The sequence below is a fragment of the Cajanus cajan genome, chromosome 1 (assembly GCF_000230855.2).
Source record: "Cajanus cajan strain Asha chromosome 1, NIPB_CcT2T_4, whole genome shotgun sequence".
NCBI lineage: Eukaryota > Viridiplantae > Streptophyta > Magnoliopsida > Fabales > Fabaceae > Cajanus > Cajanus cajan.
The window spans coordinates 28,814,376-28,830,997 of NC_138517.1; the positions used below are offsets into that span (position 1 = coordinate 28,814,376).

The 16,622-nt window shown below is 33.5% G+C and overlaps 1 protein-coding gene across 3 annotated transcripts; it reads left to right on the top strand.

Moving 5' to 3' along the window:
* Window positions 1-1,255: 1,255 nt before the first annotated feature.
* Window positions 1,256-5,625, top strand: LOC109817720 (uncharacterized). Of its 3 annotated transcripts, none has more exons than XM_083077484.1 (3): window positions 1,256-1,707; window positions 1,831-1,926; window positions 5,271-5,625. In XM_083077484.1, the coding sequence occupies exons 1-3, from the start codon at window positions 1,459-1,461 to the stop codon at window positions 5,424-5,426; spliced, it is 501 nt and encodes a 166-aa protein (XP_082933610.1). In that variant the 5' UTR covers window positions 1,256-1,458; the 3' UTR covers window positions 5,427-5,625. The 3 variants fall into 3 exon arrangements, with proteins under 3 accessions (XP_082933610.1, XP_082933611.1, XP_020238640.1); XM_083077485.1 differs by having other exon boundaries at window positions 1,831-1,930; window positions 5,271-5,410; XM_020383051.3 differs by lacking the exon at window positions 1,831-1,926 and having other exon boundaries at window positions 1,259-1,707.
* Window positions 5,626-16,622: the final 10,997 nt, after the last annotated feature.

Sequence of the window (16,622 nt, forward strand, 5' to 3'; positions counted from 1 at the left end):
AAAGATGGCCACCCAACATTTCTTATTTTATATAGTTGAAACCTCTTTCGTTTAAGCCACGTGATTTCTTAAATTATTCAAATAGTTGTAATTTCTAAATTATTTATTTTAATAATAAGTAAAACTAGTTTTGAATTTTTATTAAATATAATAAAAATGTGCCTCTAATAAGTGCATATGAATATTTTGCCATGTATCATCTCATGTTTGCCTAAATTATCACGTGCCGCGAGCTCCGTTATCAGTTTTTGGATACTAAGTAGTTGTGATTTATAAATTATGTTTAATTGTTTATTAAGAACATATCATACATTTATTGTTTCACAACTATAGAGTTTTCATTAAAATTAGTTTTGCATACATTTTCAATTCTAATTCTTGAACCAATGGTTAATCTCAAGTCAAGATAGGAATCAAAGTTTGTAAAGATATTTCGAGTCCCACTAAAAGGTCGAAGAATATATTAATTAGAGCAGCTAAAAGAACATTTTATTAAAAGAGATATGAGTTTAATTTTGATAAATTGTTAATATAATTATTTTTTATTTCATCAATCAATTTCAAAATACTTTAAATATGGCAACTATAAATAATAAAATATACCAATACTTTTTTAGTTTCTCACCTATATTTTCTTTCAAAAATTAATTATATTAAATATTTTTTAAATAAATTATAATATTAATACAAAATATTAGAAGCACATAGTTTATTTCGTATTTAAGGTAAAAATTAGAATCTTGAATAACATAACATAAAAACACAAAATATTATCACTTCTATCCACTAATTTTCATATGTTAAAGACATATGTTGAACACTAAATATGGTCAATTGTTTTTAAGAAGAGAATTGAATCTTAATTCACTGAATAAAACAAACTAATCTCTTCTATTATTACTTAAGTCCGTTGATTAATTAAATAATAATATGAAAACCTTTCACATTATTAATATTTTTAATCAAATTAAAAAAAAATTGTTAATATTATCCATCGTAATTTCTAGCATGTATTCTAAAAAAAATTACAGACTGCATGGATACGTACAAAATTAAAATCTTTTCAGACTCCCACCTGACTAGTCACACAAATAAAGATTTGATTCCTTTTAAATCGATTCATCTATTAATAAAAAAAAATGATCCATCTAACTCACTCTGATTAGTCACATTAATAAAGAAATATTAAACACAATTGATACTCATAGTCACAGTCTACATAGTTCATTCACCCTTTTAATATATATAAGAAAAATGTCTATATACTCATCATATCACAGTGCACGAATAAAACAACCCTTTTGTACTTTCTTTCAAGTCTTCATTCCAATACTCATTCCATTGCACTGTTCATTTCCATCTTCTGTTCCCTCTCTGATGTGAGAAGCCAAAGTGCAAGAGAAGAAAAGGGTGGATGTTAGTGTTGTGAGTGATGAGAGTGTAAGGCACACACAGCACATGGAAGAAGCAGAGAAGGAGTTAGAGAGAAGGACCAAGTTTCTGAGCAGTTTGATACAGAATAAGAAGAAAGCCATAGAACCTGATAATGATGATGATGATGGTGAGAGATTCAAGGTTCATGTCAGAGCTTGTGATATGCCACTCCCTTTGCAGAACCGTGCCTTCCATTGTGCACGTGTCCACCTGGAGTCTGTGCCACCTGGCAACAAGCTTGACAGTAAACGCCTCGCACTTGCCCTTAAGAAGGTCACAAATACTTTCTCTCGTTTACTTATCTTTTTAGAAAATTTTATTTTTTTCAATATCTGTTTTTGGGGTCTCATGCTCATCTTTGATGCATAATAATATGCAAATTATCAATAATGTCAGATTTGGAAGGTTTTGCTGTTATGGGAAAATGGTCACATATTGGAAATGGTTGTTATTAGCTCTCAATTCCTTGGCCGGAGTAAAATTAGTGTCTTTGTATGTGAGTTTTTAACTTAGATGCAGTTCCTTATTTCTGTAACCAATATTGATCTTTGATACAAACCTTTATTATACATATTACTTGATGAAACTTCAATTCTGATGAGAAACAACATTTAAAGCACATAAGAATTAAATCTAAGTTTTGTCTTATTTAACATTGGCTCTTTGATTTGCCTAGCTCAAGTTTACTTATTATTTTTTTAAGAAAAAAAAAACTAATCAGCAGATTAAGTATATGTTACCAAAACTATATGAAGATTTTGATTTTGGGTGTTGGATTGAGTCGGTTGGGAACATCTATGGTATGTGTCAGCCGGTTGGAACTGCATGTTTTTGTTGAGGAATGTGATACTCTCTTTCTAACATTCTCTATACTATTAGTTGGAATATATTAGAAATTATAAATTTGATGGGTCTCACTTTTATATCAGAAATTTAAAGAGACTCGTTAAATAAGAAGTGTGAGTGTGACCTACTAAAATTTGTGGTTTCCAATATATTTTGTCCAATAGTAGAGAGATTAATAGAAGTGTTAGAGTGAGTGTTGATAGCGTTACTCATTTTTGTTTCTTTGTCCTTCTTATTGGTAATATTTTGTTCACATATCTATGCTTTTCTCTTCCACGGCCAATGCTAGCACACATGGTCTAATAATTGTTTTTGTGTTTTATTGAGCATGCTGAAATAGTAGTTTTTCAATACTTGTGGAGTTGATGGAGAGATATTCTTTTCAATTGCTAATTTATGCTCCTACAGACTGCATATTTTTTCTGGTTTTCTATTCTATCTTGATCCTAAATTAATCCTCAAAATCACTCTCTGGAAGTCTTTGAACATATATTTGTGCTTCAAAAGTTTTATTGTGGTTCAGTGAAGTTTTCCGTTGCTTCTACCTCACCTTCCTCCCCAAGTGCACCAAGACCACAAATTCCCAGCTTGCAAAATCTCTTACTTTATTTTAGCAGTTTCTGGTACATATATTTCACCTACACTAGAGATTTCAGTTCTGTTTGCCATCTACTGTATATTAATATGTTTTGAAATCTTGTAATGAGATTGTATTGATAAATAATGTGGCAGGATTCCAGATCTGGTCCGACACAAAGTTGATCTTAAAATCTGTTTCTTTTTTCTCCTATCAGTGTTCTTGCTCTCTTTTTTCGGGTTCCCTGTATGGATCTGTGTGTGGTCAATTGAGCCTGAATTATAAAGAATGGTAATTGCTAAGAAAAAAATATCATTCCAAGCAAAGTGGTCTTATGTTGTTTGCAGTATTGGTCTTCCTCTTATCAGATTTTTCTCATTTCTTCTTTTCCCTAAAGAGTAAACAGTTACTTTCATCTATGAAAGTGAGTAAAGCATGCAGTACTTCCAATTGCAACTCTATACCCAAGGTGGAGATTGAATCTTGATCCTTGGTTAAGGAACACAATTATCGAATCACTTGTGGTAACAACTTTCAGTTAATTTTCTTAAATTTAGGAACTAATATGACAATTGCCAACACCTTCCAATTTCAAGGATTAAAATTACTGTTTACTCTTTTCCAAAATATTTTCTCTTCTAGCATATAAAAGTTACATGGGTGGTCAACCCTGTAAATGTTTCAAAAATGAGTTGAATGTCCTTGATAAGCCACTATTCCGAGACTGCTCCTTGCCACTTTTTATTAACGATATCAAACTACTAGACATGTCTAAAGGGTGAGTTAATGCGTAATGGTCCTACCGAATGGGGTTTGGGGAGAGTAGATGTATGCAATCTTGCCACCACCCTCTCCCCTGCCCCCAAGGAAGCAACCTTACAAAGTTCCAAGGCTCATCCTCTGCACAACTAGAGAAGACAAATGTTATGGAGTAAAATTATACACAGTTTCCTGTCATTAATTTGAAGGACCAAAGTCAAGAGTATCGTTGCACGTACTTTTTTTTCACCTCTGAACTTTATGATTATGATCTTATTTTGACAAGAAATATTTGATTGCATAGACATGTCTATAAAGAAATAGAAAGTGCAAAAGCAAAAGACATTAATCTACAAAACAGATTCCTCACTATTTATCACATGTATCCTCTTTTAGTTATATAAAATTAAAGGTTAGGGTGACTTGATTAAGATACTGTTACCATTTTTTATCTTTGGGGAAAATATGTATTATACAATAGGGAATTTGTCATTCAAAGGATTCAAAAAGGACCAAGCTTGTAATTTGAAAGGAACTGCAGATTTAAGAACGTAGAGATATAGTTAAAATGAAATGTTGGGAGTAGTCTTTACATTTGGTTTGGTCAAGAATGCACTGATTTTGCCTGCTTCATGAGCTCTATAGCTATTTCTATACTAAACATATCAACGTGAAAACAGATCAGAAGTGACACATTGCAGATTGCATGTTCTGTTCACAGCTGATCATAGTAAATGGAAGGGCATGATGAGATGCAGCTAACCTACTTGTTGCAGTCATGCACAAGAATTTGTGCAATAGTTGATGTTGAGCATAAGCTTAGCTATTTTCATTAAAATGATGAAGGTGGTTAATTATCCTTATGAGTTGGTATTTTTGTGGTTCACTAAAGGTAGCATGACTTTTATTTTTTGTTGTGACTCATCCCCATGTATTCAAGTATGGAGAAAATCTGGAAAGTATGTTTATTAGGTAATAGGTATGTTGTAATAATAATTAACAAATTGGGTGCTTTCTATAGGTTGTCCTTTTGTACTGAAAATGTTATTTGATCTCTCATTTCATTAATAAGGCTTCAAGGTTAGCAAATGATATTATTATAATATTAGGATTCCCATAACACAGTCACAAACAGCTTGCATATCTAGAATGTCTCTTGTTAGTCTTATAAAATGTATGTCAGGGACATTTTATGCAAGCTGTCAGTGTAAAGCCTTGGTCTTGCATTTTTATATGGTAAAAGTTGCTCTCTCCCATAGATGTAAGTCATATTGGCAGAACCACTTAAATCTTGTTGTGTTATTATATTAATCTTTTTGGTTTTTCTGTTGCAATCGTGTATTTTCTGCATAATTACGTTTTGTGTTATAGTTTCCTTTGGGTACTTTGTGTTTCTCGGATTGATATTGTGTAGGGTCTGTTCTTTTGGCTTTCTTTATTGTTCAAGATCAACAATGTGGATTAGTGGTAGCCAAATGTTTTTTGCTTCTTCACTGATTTATAATATTCAAATTGAAATTACTTGAAAACCTATTGCTACCAATCATTTTTTTTTTCCTCCTCTTAAACAAAGGTTTATTGAAGAGCTAGTAAGTTGTGTTACCTGGTATGAACTACTTGAATGGCTAATGATAGATAAATACTGGTCTTACAGGAATTTGATTCTTCATATGGTCCAGCTTGGCACTGCATTGTGGGTACTAGCTTTGGTTCGTATGTTACACATTCTGTTGGTGGCTTTTTGTACTTTTCCATTGATAAGGTTTATATCCTTCTCTTCAAGACTGCTGTTGAACCATTGGACCATTGATGACTTCCACAACTATGAGCCTGCCTCCTTGGGAAAATATATTTTAAAATTTAGAACCAGCTGATGTGTAAAATTACAAAGTGAAACATTTAAATACCTGTATTCTGTGATGTATTTGATGCACTTCTTTTTGGATTTATCGTCTGTGGGAGAGCATTTTGAATGCAGAATTTCTTGTGGCAAGTCACAAGATTTCATATTGTTCAGTTCACAGTAACATTTTATAGAATTATCCATCTGATGAAAAATGTTTGTAGATGATAAATTCGTGCACTAATTTGTATTTACAAGAATGCTAACTACAGCCTCTTAGGCATTTTTTTTTTCAAACACTCTTTTTAATATTGGCTAAAATTTATTAAAAACTATAAATTTTACAAGTCTTGTATATTGTTTAATGAGTCTCTCTCTTCACTCGGTTAATGGATCTACCAAAATATTTGATTTTCATCCAATAATAAAAAGAATATTAGTAAGAGAGTATTAATTAGAGTGTTATTAATATTTTTCTTTTTATTTAATGAAATGTGCACTTGGGGAAATGCTAGCATAAGTCATAGGGTTGATATATGATTTTTGGTCCATGAACACTGTTTATATAATATTCTAAAGTTAACAATCAAAATTGGTATGATTTTAAATATTTAAAAGTAGTAAGTTTTTATAAAAAAGAAAAGAAAACATTTATTACTAAAAATTATTGATAAAGATTTTTTTTTTTTTTTCAATAAAAGCTTATCATTTGTATATAAGTATGGACAAGAGCTAAGGTGAACTAGTATAATAGGTGGTTAGGGAACTACAATTATTCACCATTAGATTTATATAAGTTGCATAGTTATATTATGAACTCTATACAAATTTTTCTTCTTCTCAAACTCCTTTCCCTCATCTAGTGGCGGATCTTGGTAGTAACAGGGGAGCCACGACTCCCCCAAACTTTTCTAAATCTTTTTTATTTTATTTTATTATATATATATATATATTCATATATATATATATATATATATATATATTCATATTATATTTATATATTATTATATCATTAATTATAATAAAACTAAAAAAATTAAGTTAAAAAAAGAGAAATTCTATTATCTTTTTAACTAATAAAAAAATTAATTTATAATTTTATATATATATAAAAATAATCTAGTACCTCTAATTTTTTTTTTCAAGTTTCGCCACTGCCCTCATCATAGGGGTATATAGGTCATGTTAGGTTAGGCTTATCTTTGTCCAAACCATATCCAATTTTAAGTCTCAACCATTTTTTAAAGTCCAAACTTGACTCAATCAAAGACCTAAAAATATATAGATAAGGTCAATTTTGTGACACCCTTCTACCCCATAATAAATAAGTAACAACAATAAGAATAATTCAATAAATATAACATCAAGAAGGGTCCACATATTTTAATAAAAACTCATAGGTTCACAAGTCTTGAAATAAATAGAAATAATAATAATAATAATAATAAAGTTTTACTCTTAAAAGAAAATTATCAAGGTCTCTAAAGAAAAATGAAAGGAATCCAGAATTTACAAATATAAGGTGAATATAAAACTCTTAAAAATAAGTCTCCTCAAACGACAAATAACAATTCATAACTAAAGCATCCTAAATTCATGCCCCAATGTCACATCCTATCAGAGCAGAACCCTTTCCCTTTAGAACTCAACACTATGAGTGCCTTCATCTTCACCTAAAAGAAAACCACATAAAAACAGGACGGTGAGAGATAGATAACATCATATATGAACATAGAGCTACCCAATTCCCACCCCACACCGTACACCAAAATATCATCATTAAATATAAACAACAAATACATCTCATATAATTACCAAACATCATTTTTTTTTTCAATCATACAAGCTTTCATACACATGCTCACTATATGCTCATACACATCTCCTCTCCTAAGAGTCTCAACTTAGCACTCCGCACAATGGGCGTACCTCGTCAATTCCCTTAGTTGTTGCCAATGCGGGCATATCGTTCTCACACCCTCCCAGGGCCGGTATGTTGCACGGTTAAACACCCAGCGGCCCGTGCAAAGGCAATCCACCCACCGTTAAACCCTCTGTGGCCAGTGAGCTGCGCAGTTAAACACCCAACGGCCCACGCATGGAATGCCTCCCGTCATGGTCCCCCCCTGTCTCAACCCCTCTCTGGGCCCAGGGTCCAATGCAATATAGCCACGTCTGGCTTCTCAAGCACCACATGCAACTCATAAGTCTCATGCAACTCATGCATCCCACGTAACTCATAATTAATGCATCTCCATTATATAACATCATCACATGTCAATAACAATCCATGCAATATCATCCTCACATGCTAGGTACCTATCATTAAGTTATCAACATCATAGATCACAAATTTCACATAATTCTTCACACACATCACAATATCTATGACATTCAGTTAATAATTTAACCATAACTCGAGATATACATATCCTTTCTAAGTGATCCCAACTCCATTAGAATCCTAACGCCAATATCTACAACTTTCATGAAGAACACAAATCCTAATAAAGTCGTTTAGGTTACCATTCAGGGCTCACAAAAATTGATGTTGTGGTTCGCACACAGATTGGAAGGCTCAAATTGCAACTCACATAACTTGATCAAATATTAATATTTTTACACGATTCTTGTGTCTAAATGGTAGCCCCAGATGTCTAGTTTCTAACAAAACAAACGGCACTCGATTTGGATAACTACACAGAAAGATATCGCAAAATTACAAACGTATGTCGGGGTCCCGACGCCCGACGCCCAAAACTGGCGCTGAGCGCCCAAATCTCTGCCCAGACGCCCCTCTGTGAAATTAAACCTGCGTTTTACGAGTTTCAACAAGGTTTTTACCAATTTTCACTACTTCTACACCCCGTTGGTTCAGTTTAACTCCATTTATATTCTTCATACGTTCCAAATCAATCCATACACATCTCAAGCCTCAAAAATTGGTTTCCATTGGTTTTACAAAAAAAATCTAAACTCTTCTTAACACATAAAATTCAAGTCATCAAATTTAAGGATAAAGAATTAACAAGAAAGCCCCAATGGAATTCAAAGACAATTCAAGAAATAAGTTCTTCCAAATGAATTAAGAATTAAGAACATCGATTGCACAGATAATCGTTCAGAATTTTAAATAGAGTTCCTAGAGGGACTTAGGGATTGCCCTCACTACCCGAACACCCCTATATTCACATATGAAGAAACCCATCTCCCCCGTACCTGGATGAGCAGAAGATGAATGGTCTTGGTGTGATCTAAGATCGTTCCTGAGTACTCTTCCTTAGAGCTCTTTGTTTCTCCTCTTTTTTTTTCCCTAACCCTTCAGAACGCAAATGAGGCAGATAGGGTTAACACCACCTGACTCCTTTCTTAAAATTAATCCATTGGACTGGGTCAACCCAACCCATTTTCCTTCTCTTCTAACCCACTTCTAATTTTCCTCAAAATAATTAAATAAAATAAATACATGTATATTATAAAATATTTTTTCTCTATAATAATAATATATTTCTGACCCTAAATATAATAATATAATTTCAATAACAAAATATCATATAAAATCAACCTTCTCTTAAAACATATAAATATTTATTTAAAAATGCTAATAAAAATACTTATTTAATACGTACAAAATAATTGTCCAAAATAATAATTATTTAAAACGTACAAAATAATATTTCTCTATAATTATTAAAATAATTATGATCAAATACCATCTAATAATAATAATAATATAATAATAATAACCTTTTTGAAAATTGGGGTGTTACAAATTTGATTCGACTTTGTCACACAATACTAATTTTAACATTATATATAGTTAAATTATAACATAAAACAAGTAAAAAACTTAAAATTAAGATATAATTTACAATATATATTTTAAAATAAATAATTGCTTAATAAATATAATATTATAGTATTACTAAATTTTTTGATATTAATGCACAATAATTAAAAAAGCACTTATTTTATAAGATAACATTATATGTCAAACCGAGTTGGATGACTCGAAATGTGACTCAAACTCATCTTAAAATATGCATTGAGTTTAATTTCAAAGCTCAAGTTTGTCTAAATTAACCTCGGATCAAGTCAAGTTAGCAAATTGGGTTGGTCATGTTCACCCCTACTTCATCCTCGTAAACTTCATCCATTTTCTACTAGGGTCATCAACAATTTTACCCATGTCTTTGTAACTCCATGTTGTTTGACAAGCTTTGAGAGCGAAATGAGTAGTTAAGCCTCCATTTCTGCCATGTAGCTCTTCCCCTTTGGTTGCCACATGTTGCCAAAAGTACCGCACTCCTCCACCTTCGTTATCTACTTGTTCCCTTTTTTCACGTTCACCTCCATGCCATCTCGATTGCTTGTGAAAAATAAGAGTTTGGTCTTATATTTTCATTCATGATCTTTGTAACTTCTTTGTTATGGTAGACTCGTGATCATGTAACTTTTTTCGTTGTGACAAATTCATGCTTGTAGGTCGTAGTGAGATATTGAAATGCTTGTCCTTCATTGATTCATGGAAGATTCGTTGTTGTGTGTCCTTCATTGTCTTGTGTCATATCTAAACTCACATGCCTTCATTGTGTCACGACAAACTTGCATTGTGCATCGCAACATATTCACACTCATGGAAGAAGAGAGGAAAAAGAAAAAGAGGGGGCACATAGAAGAGGAAAAAAGAAAGAAAAAAGTGGCATTGCTACCAAAAATATCGTCTCTAATAGCAATGCACGGTGGTTAGTGGCACTTGGTGATGATGTACGGTGGTGGATGGTTGGGAAGAAAAGGAGAAGAAAATAATAAGATGTAGAGGGTGTACATAAAAGTGCAAATGATGGATTTAATCTAAGGGACAACAATTTTGGTGCATGGTAGACCACATAAGATGGTGGTCCACCATAAAATTTGTCTATAAGTATGTATCAAAAAGATTTGTAATATAAGATGATTTTTTTTCCTTTGACATTAACAAAGTCAGCCCAACATACGGTTAGCTGTAAAGTAAATCTTAAAGTGAGGTTCTTTTAAACTTAATAATAATATTTTTTGATGAAAAAATAAAAATGTTTTAGAGACAGGTCTTGAAAAAATATATTATATTTATGTCTTTTATAGATAGTTATTTTAAAGTGAACTTTTAAGAATATAAAAAATTACTTTTGATTTATTGATCTTGAAAAAAAGTATATAAATATTAATATAAAATATTTTTTAAAGCGTCAAAGTAAATATTTTATTAGCCTTATGCTTGAACCCGACCGTGGACATTAAAAAATATGTTAGCATATAGTCAATATATGCAAAAATTCAATTGAAAAAGCTATTGGATCTATGTGTGAGTGGGTGTACTGTGTCTCTCATTGTTTGTGCGTGTGTGTTGTGTTATTAAAACAAGCAATTATACAATAGCTTATTGATATATGTATTAATTATACACATTCCATAAAGATTTAGAAGTGTCGGGAAATCATTCAAAATTTCCAATCATTAATGTAGATATATGAAAAGTCATGAATGAAAGATCATTTTATCTCTTACAAAAAGAGAGATATTGTGATGAGAGTAATCACTACATCTATTGAGAGAGAAGGTCATTACTGAATGAAAGAGAGATGGTCACCACCTTATGTGAGAGGCATGTTTTTGTAATGGGAGAATTTCTTAAATTTGTCTAGAAAAACATGTTATCTGATTTGAGAAAATGAATATTTGTTGAGATATTTTCATGAACATAAACAAGAAGGGTCGAATCACATTAAACTCATGTCTTCGTTATTTTATATTTGTGTTGTATTTATGTATGTTCATACCTTTGATCATTGTGTGTTAAAAGAATTTTTTTTTCCAACAAGAAGCACAGGTGTAGATAAATACATAAATAATAATGAAAATGAATTTTATTAATAAGTAGGTGAAGCAAATTTTGTTACATATCAACTCAGTCAAGGAAAGATATAAAAATAAACCTTTCTAGTAATGCTTGGAAAAATTACTAGCAACATGTAAAAATAAAATTTTAATTTGGGAAAAGAAAAAAAGTAAATAAAAAAGGGGCATACTCTACCTATTTTTCTTGTGATTTGAAGATAAGTCTTTTTTATAAGCACCACGTGAACTATTTCCATAAGTTAACTTAGAAAACTTGTGAAAATAGGTAAAAATATTTTATCAACCAATCATAATATATTTTCATAAGTTCTTTCAAACACTCTCATAAACATTTAAAATATAAAATATGTGTCATCGTGGATTGACACAAATGATTTGAGATTTGTTTCGAGCTTGCGTTTTTTATGACACACGTTTGACACCCTCTAATCAAGAAGATTCCTTGGCACTAAAGGTGAATTTCTTTACTGGGTCTTTGTTGACTCTTAGTTCAACAAGATCTTGAATCAAATTGGATACTATTGTACTATTATTGGAACTATAGAAATAGAAATTAAAATATATATTATTTATTACTAAAATCACATCAAGATCAATATTAACAAATGATAAAATAAAATGGGCAAAAATATATTTTTCATCCCTTATATTATTTATTATTGTCAATTTGGTCCTGTGACACCCTTACTACCCCAACATATATATTGTAAGGGTGTCAAATAATGCCAATAATTCTTCAAACAGAAATATTTCTAAAATTGCTCATAATTCTAAGGGGTTCTTCCTCTACCCAATTCCCTCATGTAACTCTATATATAAATAATTCCCTTTTCCCCCGTACCTGGATATGAAGAAGCTGAATCTAGACTAGATCTGGTTGATCTCCCTCGCTGGGTTCCCCTCGGTCTGAAGCAGAAAGTAGAGGAAAGAAGAGAGAGCAAAAGAAAAGAAATCAGAAATGAGAGGTGTGCCTTTTTGGGAGTGGCAAACAGCTCTATTTATAGGCTTTTTACGCCGGAACGGCCCGTTCCAAATCCGGAACGGCCCGTTCGGACCCTTAAAACGTGGCTAAAAAATACATCCAGAACGGCCCGTTCCAAAACCAGAACGGCCCGTTCTGGTGTGCATTAATTACCCCCAACGGCCATAATTTTGGGAACGCCCCGTTCCAGGCCCGTTCTCATTTAGGGTTAATGGCATATTTAATAGTCTGGAATGGCCCGTTCTACCTTGAGAACGGCCCGTTCTGGGCTATTAACTCACACACAACTTGGTAATTTGAAACGGCCCGTTCCGAGCTATTAAATCACATGTTTTTTGGTAGTTTGGAACGGCCCGTTCCAATTCCGGAATAGCCCGTTCCAAGCTACTAAATCACCCCTATTACCTTTGTAAAATTACCAAAATACCCTTAATTAAAAATAAATAAATAAAAAGTGAAATAAAAATTGGGATGTTACAGGTCCCACTTTAATTAATTGAATCAATTTAGTCTCATATCTTTAAAATGTATGTCAATGTTTAACCTTCTGTTTCTTTCGTTTAAATACTTAACAGATGTGACACGTGTCATGCCACATGTCATGCTATCATGTCACGTGGCATGACATTATGACACGTGGCATGACGCGTGTCATGACACATGGCATGATGACATGACACATGACATGGTAACATGACGCGTGTCATGACAACATGACATGTGGCATGACACGTGTGACACCCTTACTACCCCAACACATATATTGTAACAATGTAGATAAGCTAAAGAATAAAATTTTCAACGTTAGTAAAAGGGTTCACATAAAACCTTCATAATTTTTCTTCAATATCCAAAATAATTGTAAATAAAACTTGGAAAGTAAAATTTAAGAGTTTACAAATTGTTTTCAAAATAATAAATATAATTCCAAATCCATATAAAAATCCAAGTCCTAGAAATCTTGATGGAATCATGCTTAGGAAAGCAAGGGGTGACATATTGAAGGAGCCAAGAGGAGTGGGCTAGATATGGAGGATTGGGTCAGTCAAGGCCCAATGGGCCCAATAGGGCTTGAAAGGCCCAAGTTGAGCTTCTCATGGGCCATATCTTGTTTTAGCTATTTTCTTATATCTTGTATATACCATGTTAGTATAGGTTCTCTATATTTTGGGTCTTGTATTTTGGACCATATAGGATAACATTTTAGGCTATAGGCTTATTGGGCCTAGTTTTGGGCTTCATGGGCCTTTGGGCTTTTGGTACCCAATATTGGACTCATTTTCATTCTTATAATTTTTCCTTTCCATTGTATTTGCTTGGCCATTGTATTTAGGCCATTAGATTAGGATTATTGAGGGATTACTTAAATAGGTTCATTAGGCTAAACTAGATTTAATTTAGAAGGCATTTAAGTTGAATTTGGGATCACATGGATGGTGCCACTTGTGGATGACCATGTGCTTAGCCAAATCAACCCTAAATGCTTCCTAAATCAAATTAAGATGCATGAGGGCACCTAGATCCACGGACTTGCACATGGGAGTGAAGATTTGAATTCAAATTTCAAATTTGAATTCAAATCTTGGCGCCACATGTGGTGTTTGAATCTTGGCACCAAAATGCTTCCCTAGCCGAACCTATATATGCAAGATCCTTCACAACTTGTATTTACTTTTGAATGAATGAGAATTCTGAATTTTACTTCAGCCATATTCTCTCCAAGAGTCACCGAAACCTCACCCATTCTAGTTCTAGGAAAACCTCCATTCCTAGCCTTGAAAGTGAGCTTTCCTTTGGATCTTTAGCTTGGATGCTTCCATCCTTAGCTTAGGGATTCTCCTACCATTCCTTCCATCTTCTTCCATCTTTTAAACTGTAGCAAGCTCAAGGAAAAGGTCTTCAAATTCGGAGAAGGTCACAAGAAGCAAGAATCACTCCATTGCTTCAACCTAAACTCCATCAAATCTTCTGCCTCGATATCACAATATCAGAGCATACTCATAATTCAACTATTGGCATTCTAGATACCACTCATAGCCGGATCTTCATCACCTAAAACATCCACAAATTGTACGGTGAGAGAAGAAAACATCTATATGTAAAGTACATAAAAAAAACACAACACTATCTCATCATAACTCATCACTTAATGAAATATTTACAACCATCTCTACATGTCCTAATTATATCAATCATGCATCAACTTCACATCACGATTTCACAATCACACCAATCCATCACAAATCTTGCAATTAATACTATGCCAAGGTCACACCACCCCTGTAGCAGCCCAAGGTCGTGCTCACCCTTGATATAACACTGTGCCAAGGTCACGTCACCCATGTAGCATTTCTTGCCCAAGGTCGTGCTTACCCCTGACATGTTATCCAAGGTCACGGTACCCATGTAGCATTTCTTGACCAAGGTCATGCTCACCCCTGACATGTTATCCAAGGTCACGGTACCCATGTAGCATTTCTTGCCCAAGGTCGTGCTCACCCCTAACATGTTATCCAAGGTCACAGTACCCATGTAGCATTTCTTGCCCAAGGTCGTGCCACCCCTTACATAAGTGATATGTATTAATTGCCTCACACATCTCACATTATGCCAAGGTCACGCCATCCCTGTAGCATCACTTACACAAGGTCGTGTCACCCCTGGTCATAAGTGTGAGGAACCACAATCACATTCACATTTCATAACTCAATTCCACAACACATACACAAAATCCACACAAAATAGTAGTTCACATACTCCTTAAGAAATTCACCATGAATCCTCATCTACATCATCAATTTTTACCATATAATATAACAATAACATTTATAAATTAATATAACACTCAATTGAATCACCAATTTAATCGAATCTTAACTCAAATAGTAAAACCCCCAATTTTTTTCCCAAAACCTAACTCACAAGCACCTTTCTATGATTTCGTTCTCTCTCCCAGATCATCAATTTTGCAAATTAAATATATATTTCTAATCTTAAATACATACAAAATCTAATGAGATCATCAATTCCTCAAACAAAAACAATTATAAAATTACCCATAATTCTAAGGGACTCTTTCTCTACCCAATTCCCTCATGTAACTCTACATACAAATAATCCTTTTTTCCCCCGTACCTTGATAAGTAGTAACTGAAACTAAGTAGGATCTTGTTTGTCTCCTCCGCTGGGTTCCCCTCCGCCTTCAGAGAGTGTTGAAGAAAAGAAGAGTGTAGCAGAAAAGAAGTCAAAACTGAAAGAAGTCAGAACTGAAAGGTGTGCTTTTTGGGAGTACCAGAGCGCTCTATTTATAGGCATCAGGAGTAGTCGGAACGACCTGTTTCAAATCTGAAACGGCTCGTTCTAGACTCTTCGTCATGTGTAAAATTTCATATCTAGAACAGTCCGTTCTAAAACCAGAACGGCTCGTTCTAGGGTTGCACTTAACCCATAACAGCCATATTTGGAACATCCCATTCCTAATTAGGGTTACAAACCTTTTTGGTAATTTGGAACACCCCGTTCCCAACTAAGATTTGTAAACAATTTTAGTATTTTGGAACGGCCTGTTCCAATTCAGGAAAGGCCAGTTCTGAGATACTAAATCATCCTCGTTTTAGTAGTTTGGAACGGCCCGTTCCAATTTGGGAACGACCTGTTCTAGGCTGCTAAATCACCCCTATTGGGCTTTGGGCCCTCGTACAATCTGTGAAAATCGGGCTATTACAATTCTCCCCTCCTTTTAGAAATTTCATCCCCGAAATTCACCTGAAAACAGAAATAGGTAGGCTCCTCGCATCTTGCTTTCTAATTCCCATGCAACCTCACTACCTTACTGATGTACAACTCTAACAATCTCACCAAGGAATTTTTATTATCAACGAGGGTAAGGCAAGCAAACTTGGTGAGTCTATCCACTATAACCCAAAAAAAATCAAATTTCGTAATCATCTAAGGCAAGCCTACAACCAAGGTTTATCTACACACCATCTCACTTCCCTAAATGGGACGTCTAGAGGCTGCAAAAGTCCTAAAGACTTCTAGCATACTAAACACGAGTACACAAATTCCTCTACTCCTCTCTTCACCTTAGGCCATCACGCTTCCGCTATGCCACTCTGGTACATCTTAGTAGCTCCTAAATGAATATTAAGAGTACTCCTATGCCCTTCTTATAAGATCATCTTCCTTAATTCGAGATTATTAGACACCCAAATTTTGTTCTTGCACCTCAAAACAATGTCAATTCCTACTTAGAAAAAGTTATTTATACTCCTACCAATCTT

Excerpts from the sequence above, each read along its gene's own strand:
- LOC109817720 (XM_083077484.1), top strand. The coding sequence starts at position 1,459 with ATGGAAGAAGCAGAGAAGGAGTTAGAGAGAAGGACCAAGTTTCTGAGC. Across the intron at positions 1,708-1,830 it reads TCGCACTTGCCCTTAAGAAG|ATTTGGAAGGTTTTGCTGTT; the intron begins GTCACAAATACT and ends CAATAATGTCAG. Across the intron at positions 1,927-5,270 it reads GGAGTAAAATTAGTGTCTTT|GAATTTGATTCTTCATATGG; the intron begins GTATGTGAGTTT and ends CTGGTCTTACAG.